Source organism: Mandrillus leucophaeus, unplaced genomic scaffold (genome assembly GCF_000951045.1).
Source record: "Mandrillus leucophaeus isolate KB7577 unplaced genomic scaffold, Mleu.le_1.0 Scaffold236, whole genome shotgun sequence".
NCBI lineage: Eukaryota > Metazoa > Chordata > Mammalia > Primates > Cercopithecidae > Mandrillus > Mandrillus leucophaeus.
In genome coordinates, this window is record NW_012102432.1 from 5,862,607 (window position 1) to 5,880,002 (window position 17,396).

Below are 17,396 nucleotides of genomic sequence, written 5' to 3' on the forward strand. Positions count from 1 at the left end.
CATAGGTAGATAAGAGACAAACGGTTGCATTCTTTTGAGTTTCTGATTAGCCTTTCCAAAGGAGGCAATCAGACAGGCCTTTATCTCAGTGAGCAGAGGGATAACTGAATAGAATGAATAGGAGGCAGGTGTGCGCTAAGCAGTTCCCAGCTTGACTTTTCCCTTTAGCTAAGTGATTCTGGAGTCCCAAGATGTACCTTCCTTTCACAGTGGTGACAAGGTTTTCAGAAATTCATTGTGGCAAAAAAGCAGCAGCTGAGCCTTTTTGTTTGGGTAGAATAAAAACAGAAACAGGAACAGGAAATTCACCAGTTCCTTCTCTGTCCCTGAAAAAGGTGCACCAAGGGAAATTAAACCACAGGAAATGTTATTCATGTTAAAACAATCTATTCAGCCACTCAAAACTACAAATCAAAGAAAATTGGAAAAACCTTTCCAATGAGTTTCAGTGAAAACACTCTTTATTAGTAAGCAGACATTTCACACTTTCTGATTACATACATCATGCAAAATGACTTCACACATGGTTGTCTGTTCATTGTGACATCTTGTCTGAGATGATTATAAATTTAAGATGACTGCAGTAGTAAAAATAATTCATGAAAATGACTCTCAATGAAGCAAAACACTACATAGCACACATGAAATACTGTTCATCCCTCCTGGATGTTTAATTCTCTCCTAATGTAAATCTCTATTTTGGAAGACTATTATATACAAAAATGGCAGTTGTTTTTGTATGTGCATCTATAGGCACTCAAATGATAAAAACAAGAAAATTTCAAATAATTTTACAAGGTTTAGTTGTTTTTCCTGTTTTGTTAATCCAAAACAGGACAATGCCCTTTGATTTACAATGTTCAATTCTTTTAAGAAATCATTTTCTTCAGAAGATGATTTTGATCCATGAAAAAGTTGTTTTACCCCTGGCAATCTTTTTGAAATGGGGCTGGCTGTTATTCATTATCCAAGTTGTTTTCAGTGAGTGAAAAGGAGTAGAGCTTATTTTGAGAAGAATTCCTCTCAATTATGGCTCTGAGAAAACTTCTCTGCAGTGGTGGGCTCACCACTTTCATCCTGTGGTAGTTCTGGTAGCACTCCCAGTATGAAAACCCCAGCACAGGTAAATTCACCTCTTTGAAATAAGTAGTGACCCTGGAGAAAGATGAATTCCAAATCTAGTAGCATATTCAAGTCATCTGGCAGAGAAATAGGCATAAAAGACTTTTTTAGGTACTTGGGGTGCTGTTGTAACAAATACCTAAAAATGGAAAAGTGGTTCTGGAATTGGGCAGTAGGTAGAGGCTGGAAGAATTCTGAGGAGCATGCCAGAAAGAAGCTAAATTGCCTTAAACAGACTGTTAGTAGAAATATGGAATGTTAATGCTAGGGCGGCCTTGAAGGAAGAAAGGAGTATAATAGGCAATACCTCGATTGCCCTACAGTATCTAAATCATCATGAATAGACTGTTGGTAGAAAATGAGGAATATGTTATTGGAAAACTGGAGGAAAGGGGTCCTCATTACATAGCAGCAAAAAGCTAAGCTGAATTGTGTCCTGCAGTTATGTGTAAAGCAGAACTTTTAAGTGATGACTTCAATATTTAGCCGAAGATATTTCCAAGCAAGCTGTGGAAGGTACAGCCTGCTGTCTTCTTGCTGATTATAGTAAAATGTGGAAGGAGGTAGATAAATTAAGGGAAGAATGTTAAATATAAAGAAACCAGGACTTGATGATTTAGGGAAATTCGCGGCCTGTTCAAATGGCAAAAGACACTAAAACTAAGAGATTTAGTCAGGCCAGCCTTCTCTAGAGAAAGTGATGAAGGTATGGCTGTATAACCTGTTGCTAATACTTCAGAAACATCAAAAGGTCTGAGTATCAGGTCACACAAAAGGCTCTTTGAAGACATTAAGGGTGTGAATCATAGATCCTCTCAGCTATTTCACAAAAAACCAAAAATAGAGACAGGATTTTCTAGGAAAGATATGTGAGGAGCCTCCTATCTAAATGAGTGCATCCCCATGACATATGTAAGAGACCCACAAGTTTCCTGACAATGTTACAGCAGCAGAAGCACCACTATTTTTAACAGAAAGCTGTAGAGAATATAAAAGAAACTGAGAAGCTGATACACAGTTGCAAACGTGTGCTACCTTTTGTGAAAAAGATGACACTGAGACAGTCACAAGCCCAGAGAACTGAGCAGTGAGCTGAAGATTACTCCCAGACCTTGAAACTTAAAGGAGGATGCCTGGCTGGTTTTATAAATTGACTGCTGCTCATGGCTCCTTTTTTCATCCAAATTTCTGCTTTTTGAACAGGAATGTGTATAACTGTTACTGTATGCCTGTCATGCCAGCATACTTGGGAGCAGATAACTTGTTTTCTAGGTTCACAAGTGCACAGATGGAGAGGAATTATGCCCCAGAAATCACACCCCGATCCTCTCAAACTTAATTTAGATGGCTTTAATGTGAGATTTGAGACTTTTGAGTTGGTGAGACTCAGATAAGATTTTGGATTTAGAGTTGATACTGTAATAATGGTTTGTGACTTTTGAGCACCTATGAGTGAGGTAAATTTATTTGTGATGAATCTGAATCTTTAACACAGGGGTGGAGCTGGGGGTGGGGGCGAACTGTAGTAGGCAAGAATAATGTTCTACGTAAAATGTTAATGTCCTAATCTCCAAACCTATATGTAACCTTAGATGGTAAAAGAGATTTTGCAGATGTAATTAAGGTTACTATGGATTTCAAGATGAGGAGATAAGCCTAGATTATCCAGTGGGCCTAATTTAATCATTAGTCCTGCAGAGAACCTCTCCAGGCTAGTGTCAGAGAGATGTGATAACAGAAGGTCATAGAGATGAAATAGTGCTGGTTTTTAAGATGGAAGGAGGCCACAAGCCAAGGAATGCGGATGTCCTCTAGAAGGTGGAACAAGGAAATGATTCTCCTATAGAGCCTCCTAAAGGAATGCAACCCTGCCAACAAATTGATCTTAGCACCGCGAAACCCATTTGGACTCCTAACCTATAGAATTAAGATAATAAATTTGTGCTATTTTAAGCCACATTTTGTAACTTGTTATGGTGGCAATGGAAAAACTAACCAGGAGTGATAACTAAGGATGAAATGGTGTCTGGGAAGAAGAAGAAGCTTCTGGCTTCAGCAGAAATGTAAACATTTATGCTGGTAATTCTTTAGATCTAGTCTATACGACAGAACTTACATTCCTATATTTCTACACTAGTCTTGTTCTGGAGAAGACATTCTAGGTTGAGCACATAAGAATAGTGTTTAGTGTATATAGTGAGTTTCCTAGAAAAATGTTTTGAATGAACAAATGAATGTGACCAAGGCAAGCTCTGGGAGGAACTGTAATTACTTGATTTTAAAATGTTGTTGCTGTTTACCATATCTTCTTAAGAATTGCTGACATTTAGGCTGGGCGTGGTGGCTCATGCCTGTAATCCCAGCACTTTGGGAGGCTGAGATGTGTGTATCACCTGAGGTCGGGAGTTTAAGACCAGCCTGGCCAGCATGAAGAAATCCCGTCTCTACTAAAACTACAAAAATTAGCCAGGCGTGGTGGCGCATGCCTGTAATCCCAGCTACTTGGGAGGCTGAGGCAGGAGAATCTTTTAAATCTGGGAGGTGGAGGTTGTGGTGAGCGGAGATCATGCCATTGCACTCCAGCCTGGGCAACGAGAGCAAAACTCCATCTCAAAGAACAAAACAAAAAAAAGAATTGCTGACGTTTTATGTGTTTCTGTTTAAGTTCGCAACAGTCATAATTCTGTAAAATACAAGGCAAAACTGTAGTTTCTGATACTAGTAATATATCTAAATCACTAAGTAAAAAGGATGTGTAAAATCTTAATAGGAGAAATAATTATTGTATGATCAAACAATTTCAAAATCAAAATAGACACGTTTCAATATATATTACAGACAAATTTTCAACGTTATTTGATCAAAAGATTTCTTAATGGCTGTCGGTCAATGCTGCATCAAGAAACTTTAGTGCAAATTTTACCAAACGCATTTATCAAAAAGGGGTTTTGGTCATTCTTTTCTGCAAACAAATGTTACATTAACACTAAGCATGTAACAAACTGATTTGCCTAGAAATCCAAAAACTATCAACATAAAGCCAGTCTTTCAACTAAAAACTCAAACATACTTATCTCAAGGTCTATTCCTAATCCAAATTTGTCTATATTCAGGTTGGAAGACAGAATAACAATAAAACCAAAATCTATCTGTAAAAATAATAAAAATAATTTGGTTGTTTTTAGTGCTGGAAGTATTGTTCTTATTAATATGGCACATCATCTATTCCCACATGCTACTGCATGGACAGGAACAATATTATTTCAGTTGCTGGAGTAACACAGTGTTAAGAATATCTGCTTCTAGCAGTGTCAGGCTTTCATCTGTTAGCTCTTTATTTGGAAATGAAGTCACAAGAATAAAGTCAAGAGTTGCAAATTCAGGACGAGACTGTACAATAAAGTTCCGGACATCCAGGATCCTGAAGAAATGAGATAAAAAAATTTGTAATATAAAAAACCATATTTTCATGTAAACTTAAAATTGAATCATAATAAAAATCACAAAATTTTAATCTTCATATAAAGGTGTTGTAACTTTCTTTAATGTATAGTATTTCAATTGAAGGATTTATCTTAGGCTTCAGTTAAAATGTAAAGTAACTTTAGTGTGTACCTAACATTTACTTTTCCTGTAAAATGGAAACAATCTTCAGGTAAGTTATGCATAAAGTAAGTGTACTAATGTTATTTTAAAAGTGCAGGTCCGGCTGGGCACGATGGCTCACACCTGTAATTCCAGCACTTTGGGAGGACGAGGTGGGTGGATCACTTGAGACCAGGAGTTCGAGACTAGCCTGGCTAACATGGTGAAAACCCCGTCTCTACTAAAACTAGAAAAAATCAGCTGGGCATGGTGGTGGCTGCCTGTAATCCCAGCTACTCAGGAGGTTGAGGTATGAGAATTGCTTGAATCTGGAAGGCGGAGTTTGTAGTGGATTGAGATCCCACCACTGCACTCCGGGGAGACAGAGTAAGACTCTGCCTCCAAAAAAAAAAAAGTACAGGTCCTACTTTTTTCAGAGTATAAAATATGTTAGCAGCATAGGACCTGAAAAAGGTAACTATGATTGGCCTGTGGCAAGGTGAGTTTAAAACTATGAAATGTGTTGTCATAGGAATAATTTTAAAAAATTACTCTCACATAAACACAGTAATTCAACCGAAATCATGAATATACCTCTTAGGGTCTTACTTCAATGGACAAATCAAATGTTGATGTACAAATCAATATTAAAGAAAAATTTAAAACTATCTGAAGTTCTTGAAAATAGTACAATTAAACTTGATTTGCAATATACATTTATATTATGTATTTGCTATACAGAAAATCCCAATCAAAATTATCACAAATTTTTAAATGAATAAAGTCCCCAAAGGTTTTACTATGTTAAATTAAATCTGACTCTACTTCATATAGTTTTAGTAACAACGTAAAACTGTAGCTCTTAACTTATTTTTGTATGATATCTGATATCACATTAGTATTTGGATAGTTTATAGAGACTGTTTAAATACCATATATTTCATTTCTTATACACAGCTATTGTCCTTTTAAGAATGTTTCTTCTGTCAAAAAGTTACTTCAAAAGTAAACCCAAAGAATATCATATTCTTCATTACTCATGTCACATACAGTTTCACTTAGATAAGCAACCCAGTGTATAGAACAGCAAACAGGACACTGGTGGTAAAGAAGCTTACCTGTGTGTACTATTGAATCTTTGTATCAAACGACTCCCATCTGCTAACCTGATTTGAATTTTTGTTGTTGGCACTGAATCATCAATAAGAACAACTGCATTAAGTATTGATTTATCCTCCTCTTCTGGAGAGGAAGGTGTACTGACTATTTCAGGTGTAAGACTGAAAAAGAAGAATCAAAGAATTAGAACACAAATCTGAGTATGTAAAATATGACAAACTGAAGAAAGCAGATAAACACTTAGAACATGGCTTCATTTGAGTCTCCTATACTTCTTTCAACCTCTTTCATTATGTTATTTTGGATCCTATGATTCCTATTTGGTTTACCTAATCTCTCTTAAAAGCCTAACTATGTATCCTTTCCTCATTTAACTGTTTGCAATTTCATCACATTTAGCAAACCAGTTTTATTTAGAAACATAAGCAACTCTGAGTTAGCGCCAAAGAATGACTAAGAGCAGACAGACATGGTTTCACATCCCAGCTACGTCAATTGTGTGAAGTTGAGTAAGTACATCAATCATTTTGAATCCAGTTCTATCATTTATAAAATGAGGGAATAATACTATGTTATGAAGGTATATTATACCAGTAAGTCCTTAATATTGTGCCTAGAACACAGTGTTTCAACAGGTGCCAGCTATTGTGTACATACTATCAGCACTAAATTCACTTAATTTAAACTTGGCTAATATTACTTAAAAACATCTGATTCAAGCACTGCTTTGCAAAACAGAAATAACTTCTAAGTACTAGTGAGGAATAAAATATTATTACATGACAATAAATTCGTAATGAAGCTTGACAGAACATCTTACCATTTGAACTTGGTTACTAGTGACCCTAGCATTGCTGTCTTAGCCCTTCTAACATGAGCAGGATGATCAGTCAGTATATACCAAAAGTGAATGTCAAAAATAGAGGAGTGCTCTTTTGGTTAAATAATTAAAAGAAATTTAGCCCAATTTTCTCAGTCATCTTAAGGGATTTTTGATAACCTTCAAGTTTTTTCTCTTGAACACTGAGATTTAGATGGTTTCCTATAAATTATTTTCTTCTGGAAGAAAGACACACATGTATCTAATTATTACTAGTATGAAAGTTCTTTGAGCATTTGGGCTTTAGTTCAATCGAAATCATCATGACTCTTACTCCCATTCAAAAAGTTTCTCTTTCAAGAGTACACAGTAAAGTGGTAAAATTATCTGGTACTAACTGCTGACACTTTCTTTAGCTATTTCCTGATGCTAATTTTAGAACTGATTTGAGGATACATAAAAATATACAAAAGGTTAAAATTACGACTTACAATAAATGATCAGATATTAAGGAATTTCTTTTTAATTTGGAATTGAGGGCCAACAGTTCAGTGTTCCTTACACGAGGGGGATGAAAATACAAGAGAAAAGACACGAGATACTGAATGCAAAGGACCTCTTTACCTCTGCCTTTCTGATAACCAGGTATACACATTATCATCGTCACTACCACCATTACCACATCTGCCACATACATTATTTCATTTACATCAGCCTGGAAAGCAGTGTTAACAGCATGGTTCCCGGAGCTGGATTACCTGGGTTCAGTCCCAACTCTGCACTTATTCTGTGACACCAGGCAAGTCACTTACCCTTATTGTGCCTGACAGACAACAGCAGCAGTGTCGTAAAGATGAAGTTAATGAGGACACATAAGCACTTCAAATGGTGCTTTTATATAGTTGGCACTACTAAAAGTTGGCTATTAGCATTATAATTATCCTAACAACTCTGGGGGAAAAAAAGTTACCCCCAATATTCCTATTGGTAAGGGAGAGAGTTGAGGTTTATCTTGGGCTCTTTCCACACATCAGGTTGCCTCCCTGTTGTTTTTGTAATCTACTGCTTTCTGTTTAAGGCAGATTCTGACCAGGTGTGCTTTTTCTCAAAACAGAAAATACAGGATGGGGAAGCTAGGTAAGAAAATGTGTGTGTCACAATGAAACTATTGTATATGGAATAATAACATTTGAGAACTGGAATGGATGGACTTTCAACATAATTTAGGCCAACCATATCATTTCATCCAAGAGAAACTGAGTCACAGAGAGACTAAAAGACATGTTCAGAACCACACAGATAGATAGCTGGACAAGCTGGTAGTGTGGTATTAAAAAATCAGCCTTAAAAGTAATGTTAATTTATTTTACTTTATTTTTATTTTTCTGAGATGCAGTGTTGCTAGGTTGCCCAGGCTGGAGTGCAGTTGTGTGATCTCAGCTCACTGCAACCTCTGCCTCCTGAGTTCCAAGTGATTCTCCTGTCTCAGCCTCCCAAGTAGCTGGGAGTGATTACAGGTGCCTGTCACCACATGTGGCTTTTTTTTTTCTTTTTCTTTTTTTGTATTTTTAGTAGAGATGGGGTTTTGCCATGTTGGCCAGGCTGGTCTTGAATTTCTGATCTCAAGTCATCTGCCCGCCTCAGCATCCCAAAATGCTGGGATTACGGGTGTGAGCCACTGTGCTCAGGCGAGTTATGTTAATTCTAATATTTAGCTGTCAAAATCACATCTGTTTGCTATTTAAAACTTTCTCTGTATCATTCAATTGATCAAGCCATAGTAAAACGTTTACATTAAAAAGAAAAATTTTTAAGAAAGAAAAGAGAAATTGGTACAACAAGGTTTCCAGGCAAATGGCAGGAAAGGATGTAGGTTGTAATTCCCTGAGACAGGAGGAGAAACACCCTCTTCTTTAAACTTATGGTGGGAGAGGAGAATGGAAATGATCATTAATAAGCTTGAAGGCTGGAGGGGAACACAATAAGAATGTGAATTCCTGTCAGGTTCTATTTTCTCAATGAAGCTGGAAGCAAAGAGATTTGCAGAGAGTGAGCGGCAGGGGTCAAGGAGGGGTTTAGGAAAGCAGCTCAGGCCTGTGAGACTGGCGAGGTACAGCACTGCCTGCTCAGCACAGCTGAGACTGTCCCCAGAAGTACTGAGCCGCACGGGCTGACCACCCAGTCAGGCTTCAGTCAGGCCACAGCTGTTGAAGAGCTGGGATACGGAAAGGCTTTGAAGTTTTAGAGAAGAGAGCCCTCAGGGTCTAGGGCCCCAGATGAAGACAAATCTCAGGTGAGTGAGAGTGTTAAGCAAAATCTTCTGAAGCGAACAGTAGGACAAACAGGCAGTGACTGTTGTGCAGAAAGATCAGCTTTAAATCATGATTTTTATCATTATACATGCCAGCTCAAAAGCCTACCAAGAATGCCTACTTGCTAGTCCTCCCTATTAAAAATGACTCCTTGATTTTGTAGGTCTTTTACTTGTTAGGCACTACTCTAGCTCACCAAGCTAATTTTTATTCAATAACACAGTTTGTTCTACAATTGCAAATTTGCAGTATTACACCTATGGTTTGCCTTCTTCTATTATGTGAGGGTACTATGTAATATTTTTACAGCATTTTGGTTTCCACCATAATTGCATATCACATAAAAAGATTTAGTTTCCATCTATGTAACATTCTGTGTGTAATCAGACTGCCATCTATGGAAGACAATAGATTATTTTCATTTCTGTTTTACTTGCTTCTTTTTATTTCCTGCTCGGTAAATAATTGTCTTGAACTCTTGAGAACCAAGCCATTTTAGAAAGTTACTTTCTAAATGAAGGTTAACTATTGAACTTTTAATATCTTTCTTAATGTAAATTTTTAATATAAAATGTTCTATGTAATTCTTCACTTTAGAATACATTTGCTTATTCGACATTTGGGTTTGTGTACACACAGGCTCACATCATCATGCTATCTCCTTCTATTAGAAGCTGAAAATTCTAAAGATTACATCTCTCAGACTCTCTGGCAGCTAGGATTTCATGATTCTACCCTTCCACCAAGCAAACAAATATATACTTGTTTGGTGGAAGTAAGCACTGCAAAGTCGAAAGTCTGTAGCTCTTCTGGTAACTAAGGTGGTAGAAGCATTTATTTCTTCTATGATGGAATGTTCTAGTATCTAGTCCCTAGTTCCATGGGCACTGAGCACCTGACTGGGGGACATAGGTGTTGTCTCTGGAACACTCTTCTATAGTGTTTGTTTCTCCTGGCTAAGGAAAGCTTGGTTTGCTTGTCTCTTCCAGATATTCTATAAACTACACAAGATCCTGTAAGAAACCTATTACTACTGGCAAGTAGATTCTGTTTTCCATAATCAAAATCTTGATCAATATGGCTAGTAAATTAACATGGCATTATTACCACTGATCTCTGTCACTTTCTTCCATCAGTTTCTCCTTTGTTTTCTGTTATTTTCTCTATTTGCTTTATAAGGAAAATGACTGGCCTTTGTGAGATACTATCATCAGATAATATTCTTATTTTCATGAGTTTAATAATCACTGACTCTTCTCAGTTGCCTTCCCTTTATGCTACCTTCTTCAATTCCAAGTCTAGATTTACTGTAGGTCTACCAACAAGGATGTGCAGTCTAACATTAATTCTTGGTCATACATTTAAATAACAGAGAAGGAATATGTATATAGCAAAGAGATGTCTAGGCATTTTATCCGCATTCTAATTAAAAATCATAATCTCAATATATATCAAATAAAAATGGGAAGTGCTAGAAAATTAAAAAGTATATATATATATATGTTGATCACAACAAGAGGAGTAAAAACATAGTATTATACAATTCGAGAGAAGCCTGGCCAGAAGCCGGTAACCCAGGCACTTTGGCAGGCCAAAGCAGAAGAACAGCTTGAGGCCAGGACTTCAAGACCAGCCTGGGCAAATTGTAAGACACGTGTCTCTACAAAATCTAGAAATGAAAAAAAATTAGCTGGGCTCAGCAGTGCCTATAGTCCCAGCTAGTCAGGAGAGTGGGGTAGGAAGCTTGCTTGAGCCCAGGAGGTCAAGTCTGCAGTGAACTATGACTGCACCACTGTACTCCAGTCTGGGCAACAGAGCAAGACCCCATCTCAAAAAAAAAAAAAAAAAAAAAAAAGAAAGAGAAGCCTGACATGTGTTGGTAGGAAAGAGAGATGAGGGAGAAAATTTCCAAGTAAACTTGTGAATGAAAATTGAAGAGTTTGTGTCCCAAGAAAAACAAGTCAACATAAATTCCTGTATTTCTTCTATGTCCCCAGCACCAGTCTCTATCAGAAGAGAATACAGAAAGGGAGACTAGAGATAGCAAAGTATAAAGAAGGAATACTGAATTCTTTCCTATCTTGAAATATGAGGGGAGAATAGACAACCAGTGTGTACCAGGCAAACTGAAGGGGGCTTGGAAGGGAAGGAAATCACATGAAGAGAAGCAAAGGATGTACCAAAGCATACACCAGAAACATCACCAATGCGGCAATTCCACATCACCTGCAATAATGTGTGGACAAGTAGAGGGTAACTTTTACCAACATATTTTACAATTTCTAAGATTACATTAAGCCATGGCTTAAAGGAAACCACTCATACATTCTGCCATGTGCATTGGTTTTTAAATTGTGCTCTTCAGTGCTAAGGTTCTTCGGAAATGTCTCAGACACAATGCCTTCCTTCACCAACAATCAGAGAAGCTCAGATTTTACATACTCGGCTTCCATGACTTGAAAAAAGAGTTTGGCTGTTTAAAAACTATTGAAAATCACAAAGCTAAGCACATTGCTCCTGCTGCAAAAGCCTGGTCATTACTGATGGCAGACATGCATGCTTAAGTTGTGATGTAAGGTATCCATTATTTTATCTCATCAACAACCCTTTACAATTCTCTCCTTTGAAACCAGGTAATCTGAAAGAGGCATACAATATAGTGGTAAAAAGCACAAACTCTGAAGTCAGAGTGCCTGGGTTTGAATCCCACAGGCTAGTCATTTCTTAGCTCAATAATCTTGGGCAAATTATTGCATCTACAAAATGAAGTAATAACAGTATCTACATCAAAGAGCTGTTGTAAAGATTAACTAATACATGTATAGGGCTTAGAGGACCAGGAACATGGTAACTGCAATCTAAGTATTAATATTAATTATAGTATTAATATCACAATTAATATCATAATGATATAATGGTATAATAATATAACACTATTAACAGATTTATATATCTAATGTGCATGGTTCATATTTTTGCTTTTACTTCATAGGTCATTTGCTTTTCTTATTCTCAAAGAAAAATTCATGTTCAACAAAGGTGTTTTTCTCATTTTAGGATTTTTTACCTTCCAAGTTTTTGCCCTTCTCCACTAAAAGCCTTGAACCTCAATCTAGGTTTTATGTATTCTTGATCTTGATGATCCTCCATATCCAAATTCACTTGGCCACCATGAACAAGGCGCTGAAGCTCCAGAGGAATCTCTCTTTTAAAAAGGCGGAAAAAAAGTTATCATTAAGTTTTTCAAGAATTAAACTACACTGTTGAGATTACTGTAATTATTTCATGAGCTATACTGGAAAACAGAAATTTTTGCTTAAATTATAACACAAAAATTTCCATGATGACTGATTAGTCCTTGTAGATCTTTTTAAAAGTCACTTCACATTACTCCTTACTGGTTCTCAACACAGGGATGCTTTGGTAGTCACAATTATCTTGGAGAGCTTCTGGCATTCAGAAAGTTAAATTTTAAGACAGCAATTTATATGTAAATCAGCACCAGAAAATTCCTATGAAGATAAAAAGGTAATGTGGATATTTATTAATAAACTCCTTGGAGAAAGTTCTGAAAATTGATATGGGTGTTTTTGCTTGTTGGGTGTATTAGTCCATTTGCATTGCTATAAAGAAATACCCGAGGCTGGGTAATTTATAAAGCAAAGAGGTTTACTTTTGCTCATGGTTCTGCAGGCTGTAAAAGAAACATGGTATCAGAATCTGCTTCTGGTGAGACCTCAGGAAACTTACAATCACAGTGGAAGGCAAAAGGGGACCCAGCATATCACACGGCAAGAGCAGAAGCAAGAGAGAGACGGAGGTTCCCGGCTATTAACCAGCTCTTGAGTGAACTACCGGGGTGAAAACTCATTACCATGGGGATGGCAGCAAGCCATTCATGAGAGATCTGCCATCATGACCCAAAATCTCCCACCAGCCCCACCTCAAGAGTGGAGGTCACACTTCAACATGAGATTTGGAGGGGACAAAACATCCAAACCATATAATTACACCACTGGCCCCCCAAATTTCATGTCCTTCTCACATCACAAAATACAATCATCCCTTCTCAATAGTCCCCCAAAGTCTTAACTCGTTCCAGCATTAACTCAAAAGTCCAAAATCTCATCTGAGATTTAAGCCATGTTCTTTCTACCTACAATCCTGTAAGATAAAAAATAACCTATTTACTTCTAAGATAGAATGGTGGTATAGGCATTGGCTAAACATTCCCATTCCAAAAGAGAGATGTGCCAAAAGAAAGAGGCAACAGGCCCCATACAAGTCTGAAACCTGGCAAGGCAGACATTAAATCTTAAAGCTTCAAAATAATCCTTGACTCCATGTCCCACATACAGGGCATATTGGTGCAAGAGGTGGGTTTCCAAGGCTTTGGGCAGCTCTGGCCCTGTGGCTTCTCTCATGGGTTGGAGGTGAGTACCTGTGGCGTTTCCAGGCTCAGGTTGCTGGTGGCTCCACCATTCTTGGGTCTGGAGAGTGGCACCTCCCTTCCAACAGTTCCACTAGGCAGTGAGCCAGTGGGGACTGTGTCTGGGGGCTAAAACCTCACATTTCCCTTTGGCATGGACCTCTGAAATCTAGGTGCAGCCTCCCATGCCTCTTTCACTTGTGCATTCTGTGTGCCTGTAGGCTTAACCCCATGTGGAAGCCACCAAGGCTTACAGTAGTGGCTTGTGCCCTTCAGAGTGAGTGGAGGCCCAAGCTATACCTGGGGCTTTTTGAGCTGCAGCAGCTGGGATAACGGGAACAGTGTCCAGAGGCTGCACAGGGCAGCTGGGCCCTGGGTTTGGCCTCCAAAAACTACTTTTCTCCTAGGACCCTGGGCCTGTGATGGGGGATGAGGGGGTTGCCTTAAAGGTCTCTGAAATGCCTTCAAGGCTTTCTTCCCATCATGTTGGTTAGTAGCACTAAGCTAGGCTCTCTTCTATTTATGCAAATCTCTCTATCAAGTGGTTGCTCCACAGCCTGCTTGTATTCTTCTCCTGAAAACACTTTTTCCTTCTCTACTACATAGCCAGGGTGGGAATTTTCCAAACTTCAACTGGCTCTGCTTCTCTTTTAAATACGAGTTTCAACTTTAAGCCATTTATTTGCTCCTATGTCTGACCATAGGTTGTTAGAAGCTGCCAAAAAGCTTCTTGAATGTTCTGCTGCTTAGAAATTTCTTCCACCAGGGCTGGGCATGGTGGCTCACGCCTGTAATCCCAGCACTTTGGGAGGCCAAGGCAGGTGGATCACAAGGTCAGGAGTTCAAGATCAGCCTGGCCAAGATGGTGAAACCCATCTCTACTAAATACAAAAATTAGCCAGGTGTGGTGGCGAGCACCTGTAATTCCAGCTACTTGGGAGGCTGAGGCAGTAGAAGTGCTTGAACCCGGGAGGTGGAGCTTGCAGTGAGCCGAGATCGCGCCACTGCACTTCAGCCTGGGTGACAGAGCATGACTTGTCTCAAGAAAAAAAAGAAAAAGAAAAGAAAAAAAAGAAATTTCTTCCACCAGATACCCTAGATCATCACTCTTAAGTTTAACCTTCCACAAAGCCTTAGGGTATGGACACAATGCAGACAAATCCTTTGCTAGGGTGTAACAAGGCTGACCTTTACTCCAGTTCCCAGTAACTTCTTCATTTCTATCTGAGAACTCATCAGGCCTTCACTATCCGTATTTCTATCAGTACTTTAGTCACAACCACTTGAGAAGTCTCTAAGAAGTACCAAATTTTCCTTTGTCTTCCTGTCTTCTTCAAGGACATCCAAACTCTTCCAACTACTGCCTATTAACCAGTTCCAAAGATGCTTCCACATCTTCAGGTATTTTTAGAGCAATGCCCTACTCCTTGGTACCAATGTTCTGTATTAGTCTGTTTGCACTGCTATGAAGGAATGCTTGAGGCTGGGTAATTTATAAAGCAAAAAGGTTTATTTTGGCTCATGGTTCTGCAGGCTGTATAAGTAGCATGGTACCAGATTCTGAAGCCTCAGGGAACTTACAATCGTGGTAGAAGGCAAAGGGGGATCTGGTGTATGACACAGCAAGAGTGGAAGCAAGAGAGAAAGGGAGGTTCCAGGCTCTTTTAAACAATCAGGTCTCACTTGAACTGCCAGAACAAGAACTCATGCATTACCATGGGGATGGCACCAAGCCATTTGTGAGGGATTCACCCCATGATCCAAACACCTCCCACAGGCCCACCCCCAACATTGGAGATCACATTTCAACATGAGGTTTGGGGAGGACAAAACATCAAAACCATCTAAACATCATGGGGTGATCTGAGAGCACTGCTGTCATTCAGTGTCAAGGCAGGGGATGTCAGATGCACTGCAACAGGGGATCTGTCTTATGTGAGAAAGACTCGTCTTGGGTTCCAAAGAATCATTATGTGCCCTCCAGGGAGTCACGTGGATAATACTGTCTGATCCTAAAACCTAAGTCTGTCTCATATACAAGCAAAACACATTTTTTAGGCTATTGTATTAATATACTTTGAAATCTTCAGGAATGTACAACCATGTAAAGTGAGGGAACACTGTACTTTGTTTTGTTTGGACCTTTACTGAGTCCTTGAACGCAAGCTACTTGCAGTAATTAAGCTGACAACCTCATATACTTCATTTTTCTGTTTTTACACCTGTCACATTTACATGGGAAGTGCTAGACTGCATAGAGGTACAAACTAACTGTTTCTTATGTGTGCTGTGTGGTCATATCAGGGCATTTATATATTAAAACATGTATCATTTTATAATAAATTATTTCTTCAATGTATTTAAGGTAGAATATTAATTTCTTTTGGAAAATCATGTACATAGATTATATTATCTATGAGTTCTTTGAGGATAGTGTAGATGGTTTTACAAAATATTTCTTATAAAAAGGAGACAATGGGTCTTACATAGCTGAGAACCACTACCTGACATTACTCATTTTCTTTAAGGAGTCCTTTCTAAAACTCTTCTTGATCATAATTTATATTTGCAGATATGGTGTGACTCAAATTTTAAAATTCTTTTAATACACCACATTTGTTTAAACATTAGCCTACAAAGTTTATATTTTATTTTCATTTAACAATAAATTAGTTTTTATCTATTTAATAGCACATTCATTCTCAATATGTTGTTTCCACTATCTTGAAATTAGTATCAATTTCTATAGTTATGTTGGTCTTCACTTAGCCAATGAAAACTTCCCCCACTTAGTTGCTTGCAGCTCTTCCCAGTGATTCTGCAGGTTTCCAAGTCCACAGCACTGACTTAAACCATTATATCCTGTATTTGCCACCCCCATATAGTGCCTCCTAGGACAGTTTCCCACCTTTTCCAATGACTTCAGCATACTTCTTACGGCATTTGTTGCCTTTGCTTGGTATCCTGACAGTATCTGTATAAAATTTAAATTCAAAATTCATGCTAATTAGTCTTCTAAAACACCTTTCCTTTGGAGTTCCTCTACTACTTCAACTCCAGTGAATTTAACCTCCACTCCATGTCAGCCACTCATCCTGGACATATTTCAACATTTGGAAATGCTCCACCTGCTATTCCTTTATGGAGCATAACCCTGTATATATAACTCCAGTTATATACAGTATAACTCTGATCCTTTCCTACGACTTAATTTCCCAGTTTATGCTCAACTTTATGTCTTTAGTTGTATATCTACTTAGAAATAACCCCACTTTCAGCTAGTTTAATCATAACACAGAAAAGCTTTTATTATCACAGCAAAATCACTTGATTCCTCATCCTTTAGCAAGAAGAGTTGGTAAGTTACAGTGTTCTTCGGATGGGTCAGAGCACTGAATATCTGAGTTTACTTTTACAAATTGTAACTTCAAACTAACCTTTTGAAATCTTCTGCCAGCAGTAATGCCACATTAAAAGATTTCTAACATAAGTTGCTGAATTTCAGGCATACATGCAATGAGAGTCACCCTGTCAACAGTAAGCAGGACAGTGGCTTAGTGGGTGGGTAGCTACATACTAATTAATTCACTGATTATCACATTAAGATGTTTCTTCTTGGAGCTGGGTTCATAGTTTCATCACATTTTAAAATGGGCCAATGTCCAATGCCCCTGGCCCACAAAGTTAAGAACCAGTGATTTAGAGATAGCAGTATATCCTTTATAAAACTTAAGAATACCTATACCCCCAGCAACCACTTATTTAATATATTCCAGGAACTACTTCTTGAAAACCTTAGTGCACTAATAATTAGTAGTCTGTTAAGAAAATAAGTCCCACTCTACATAACAAATAGAATACAAATAATACATCTTACCCTCTCTTAACAGACTCCAGAAATTGAGCATTTGTTGGTTCATTGTAAGGTCTCAATTCTCCATCATCTAAACTGAAACCATTGCTCCACAGTTTAAGCAAAATCTGAACCTTTTGGGCATAGAAAAAAAAT

At 38.0% G+C, this 17,396-nt stretch overlaps 1 protein-coding gene across 1 annotated transcript in view; it reads right to left on the bottom strand.

The window, feature by feature from the left end:
- Nucleotides 1–441: 441 nt before the first annotated feature.
- The window catches only part of UBXN2B (UBX domain protein 2B), a 43,504-nt gene continuing 26,549 nt past the window's right edge, over nucleotides 442–17,396 (bottom strand). Inside the window, exons 5-8 of the mRNA XM_011982186.1 lie at nucleotides 17,265–17,374; nucleotides 12,026–12,163; nucleotides 5,826–5,987; nucleotides 442–4,543 (exon numbers count right to left, since the gene is read on the bottom strand). Coding sequence (XP_011837576.1) covers nucleotides 4,381–4,543; nucleotides 5,826–5,987; nucleotides 12,026–12,163; nucleotides 17,265–17,374 — 573 coding nt within the window. The 3' untranslated portion in view covers nucleotides 442–4,380. The remainder of the gene's footprint in view (nucleotides 4,544–5,825; nucleotides 5,988–12,025; nucleotides 12,164–17,264; nucleotides 17,375–17,396) is intronic.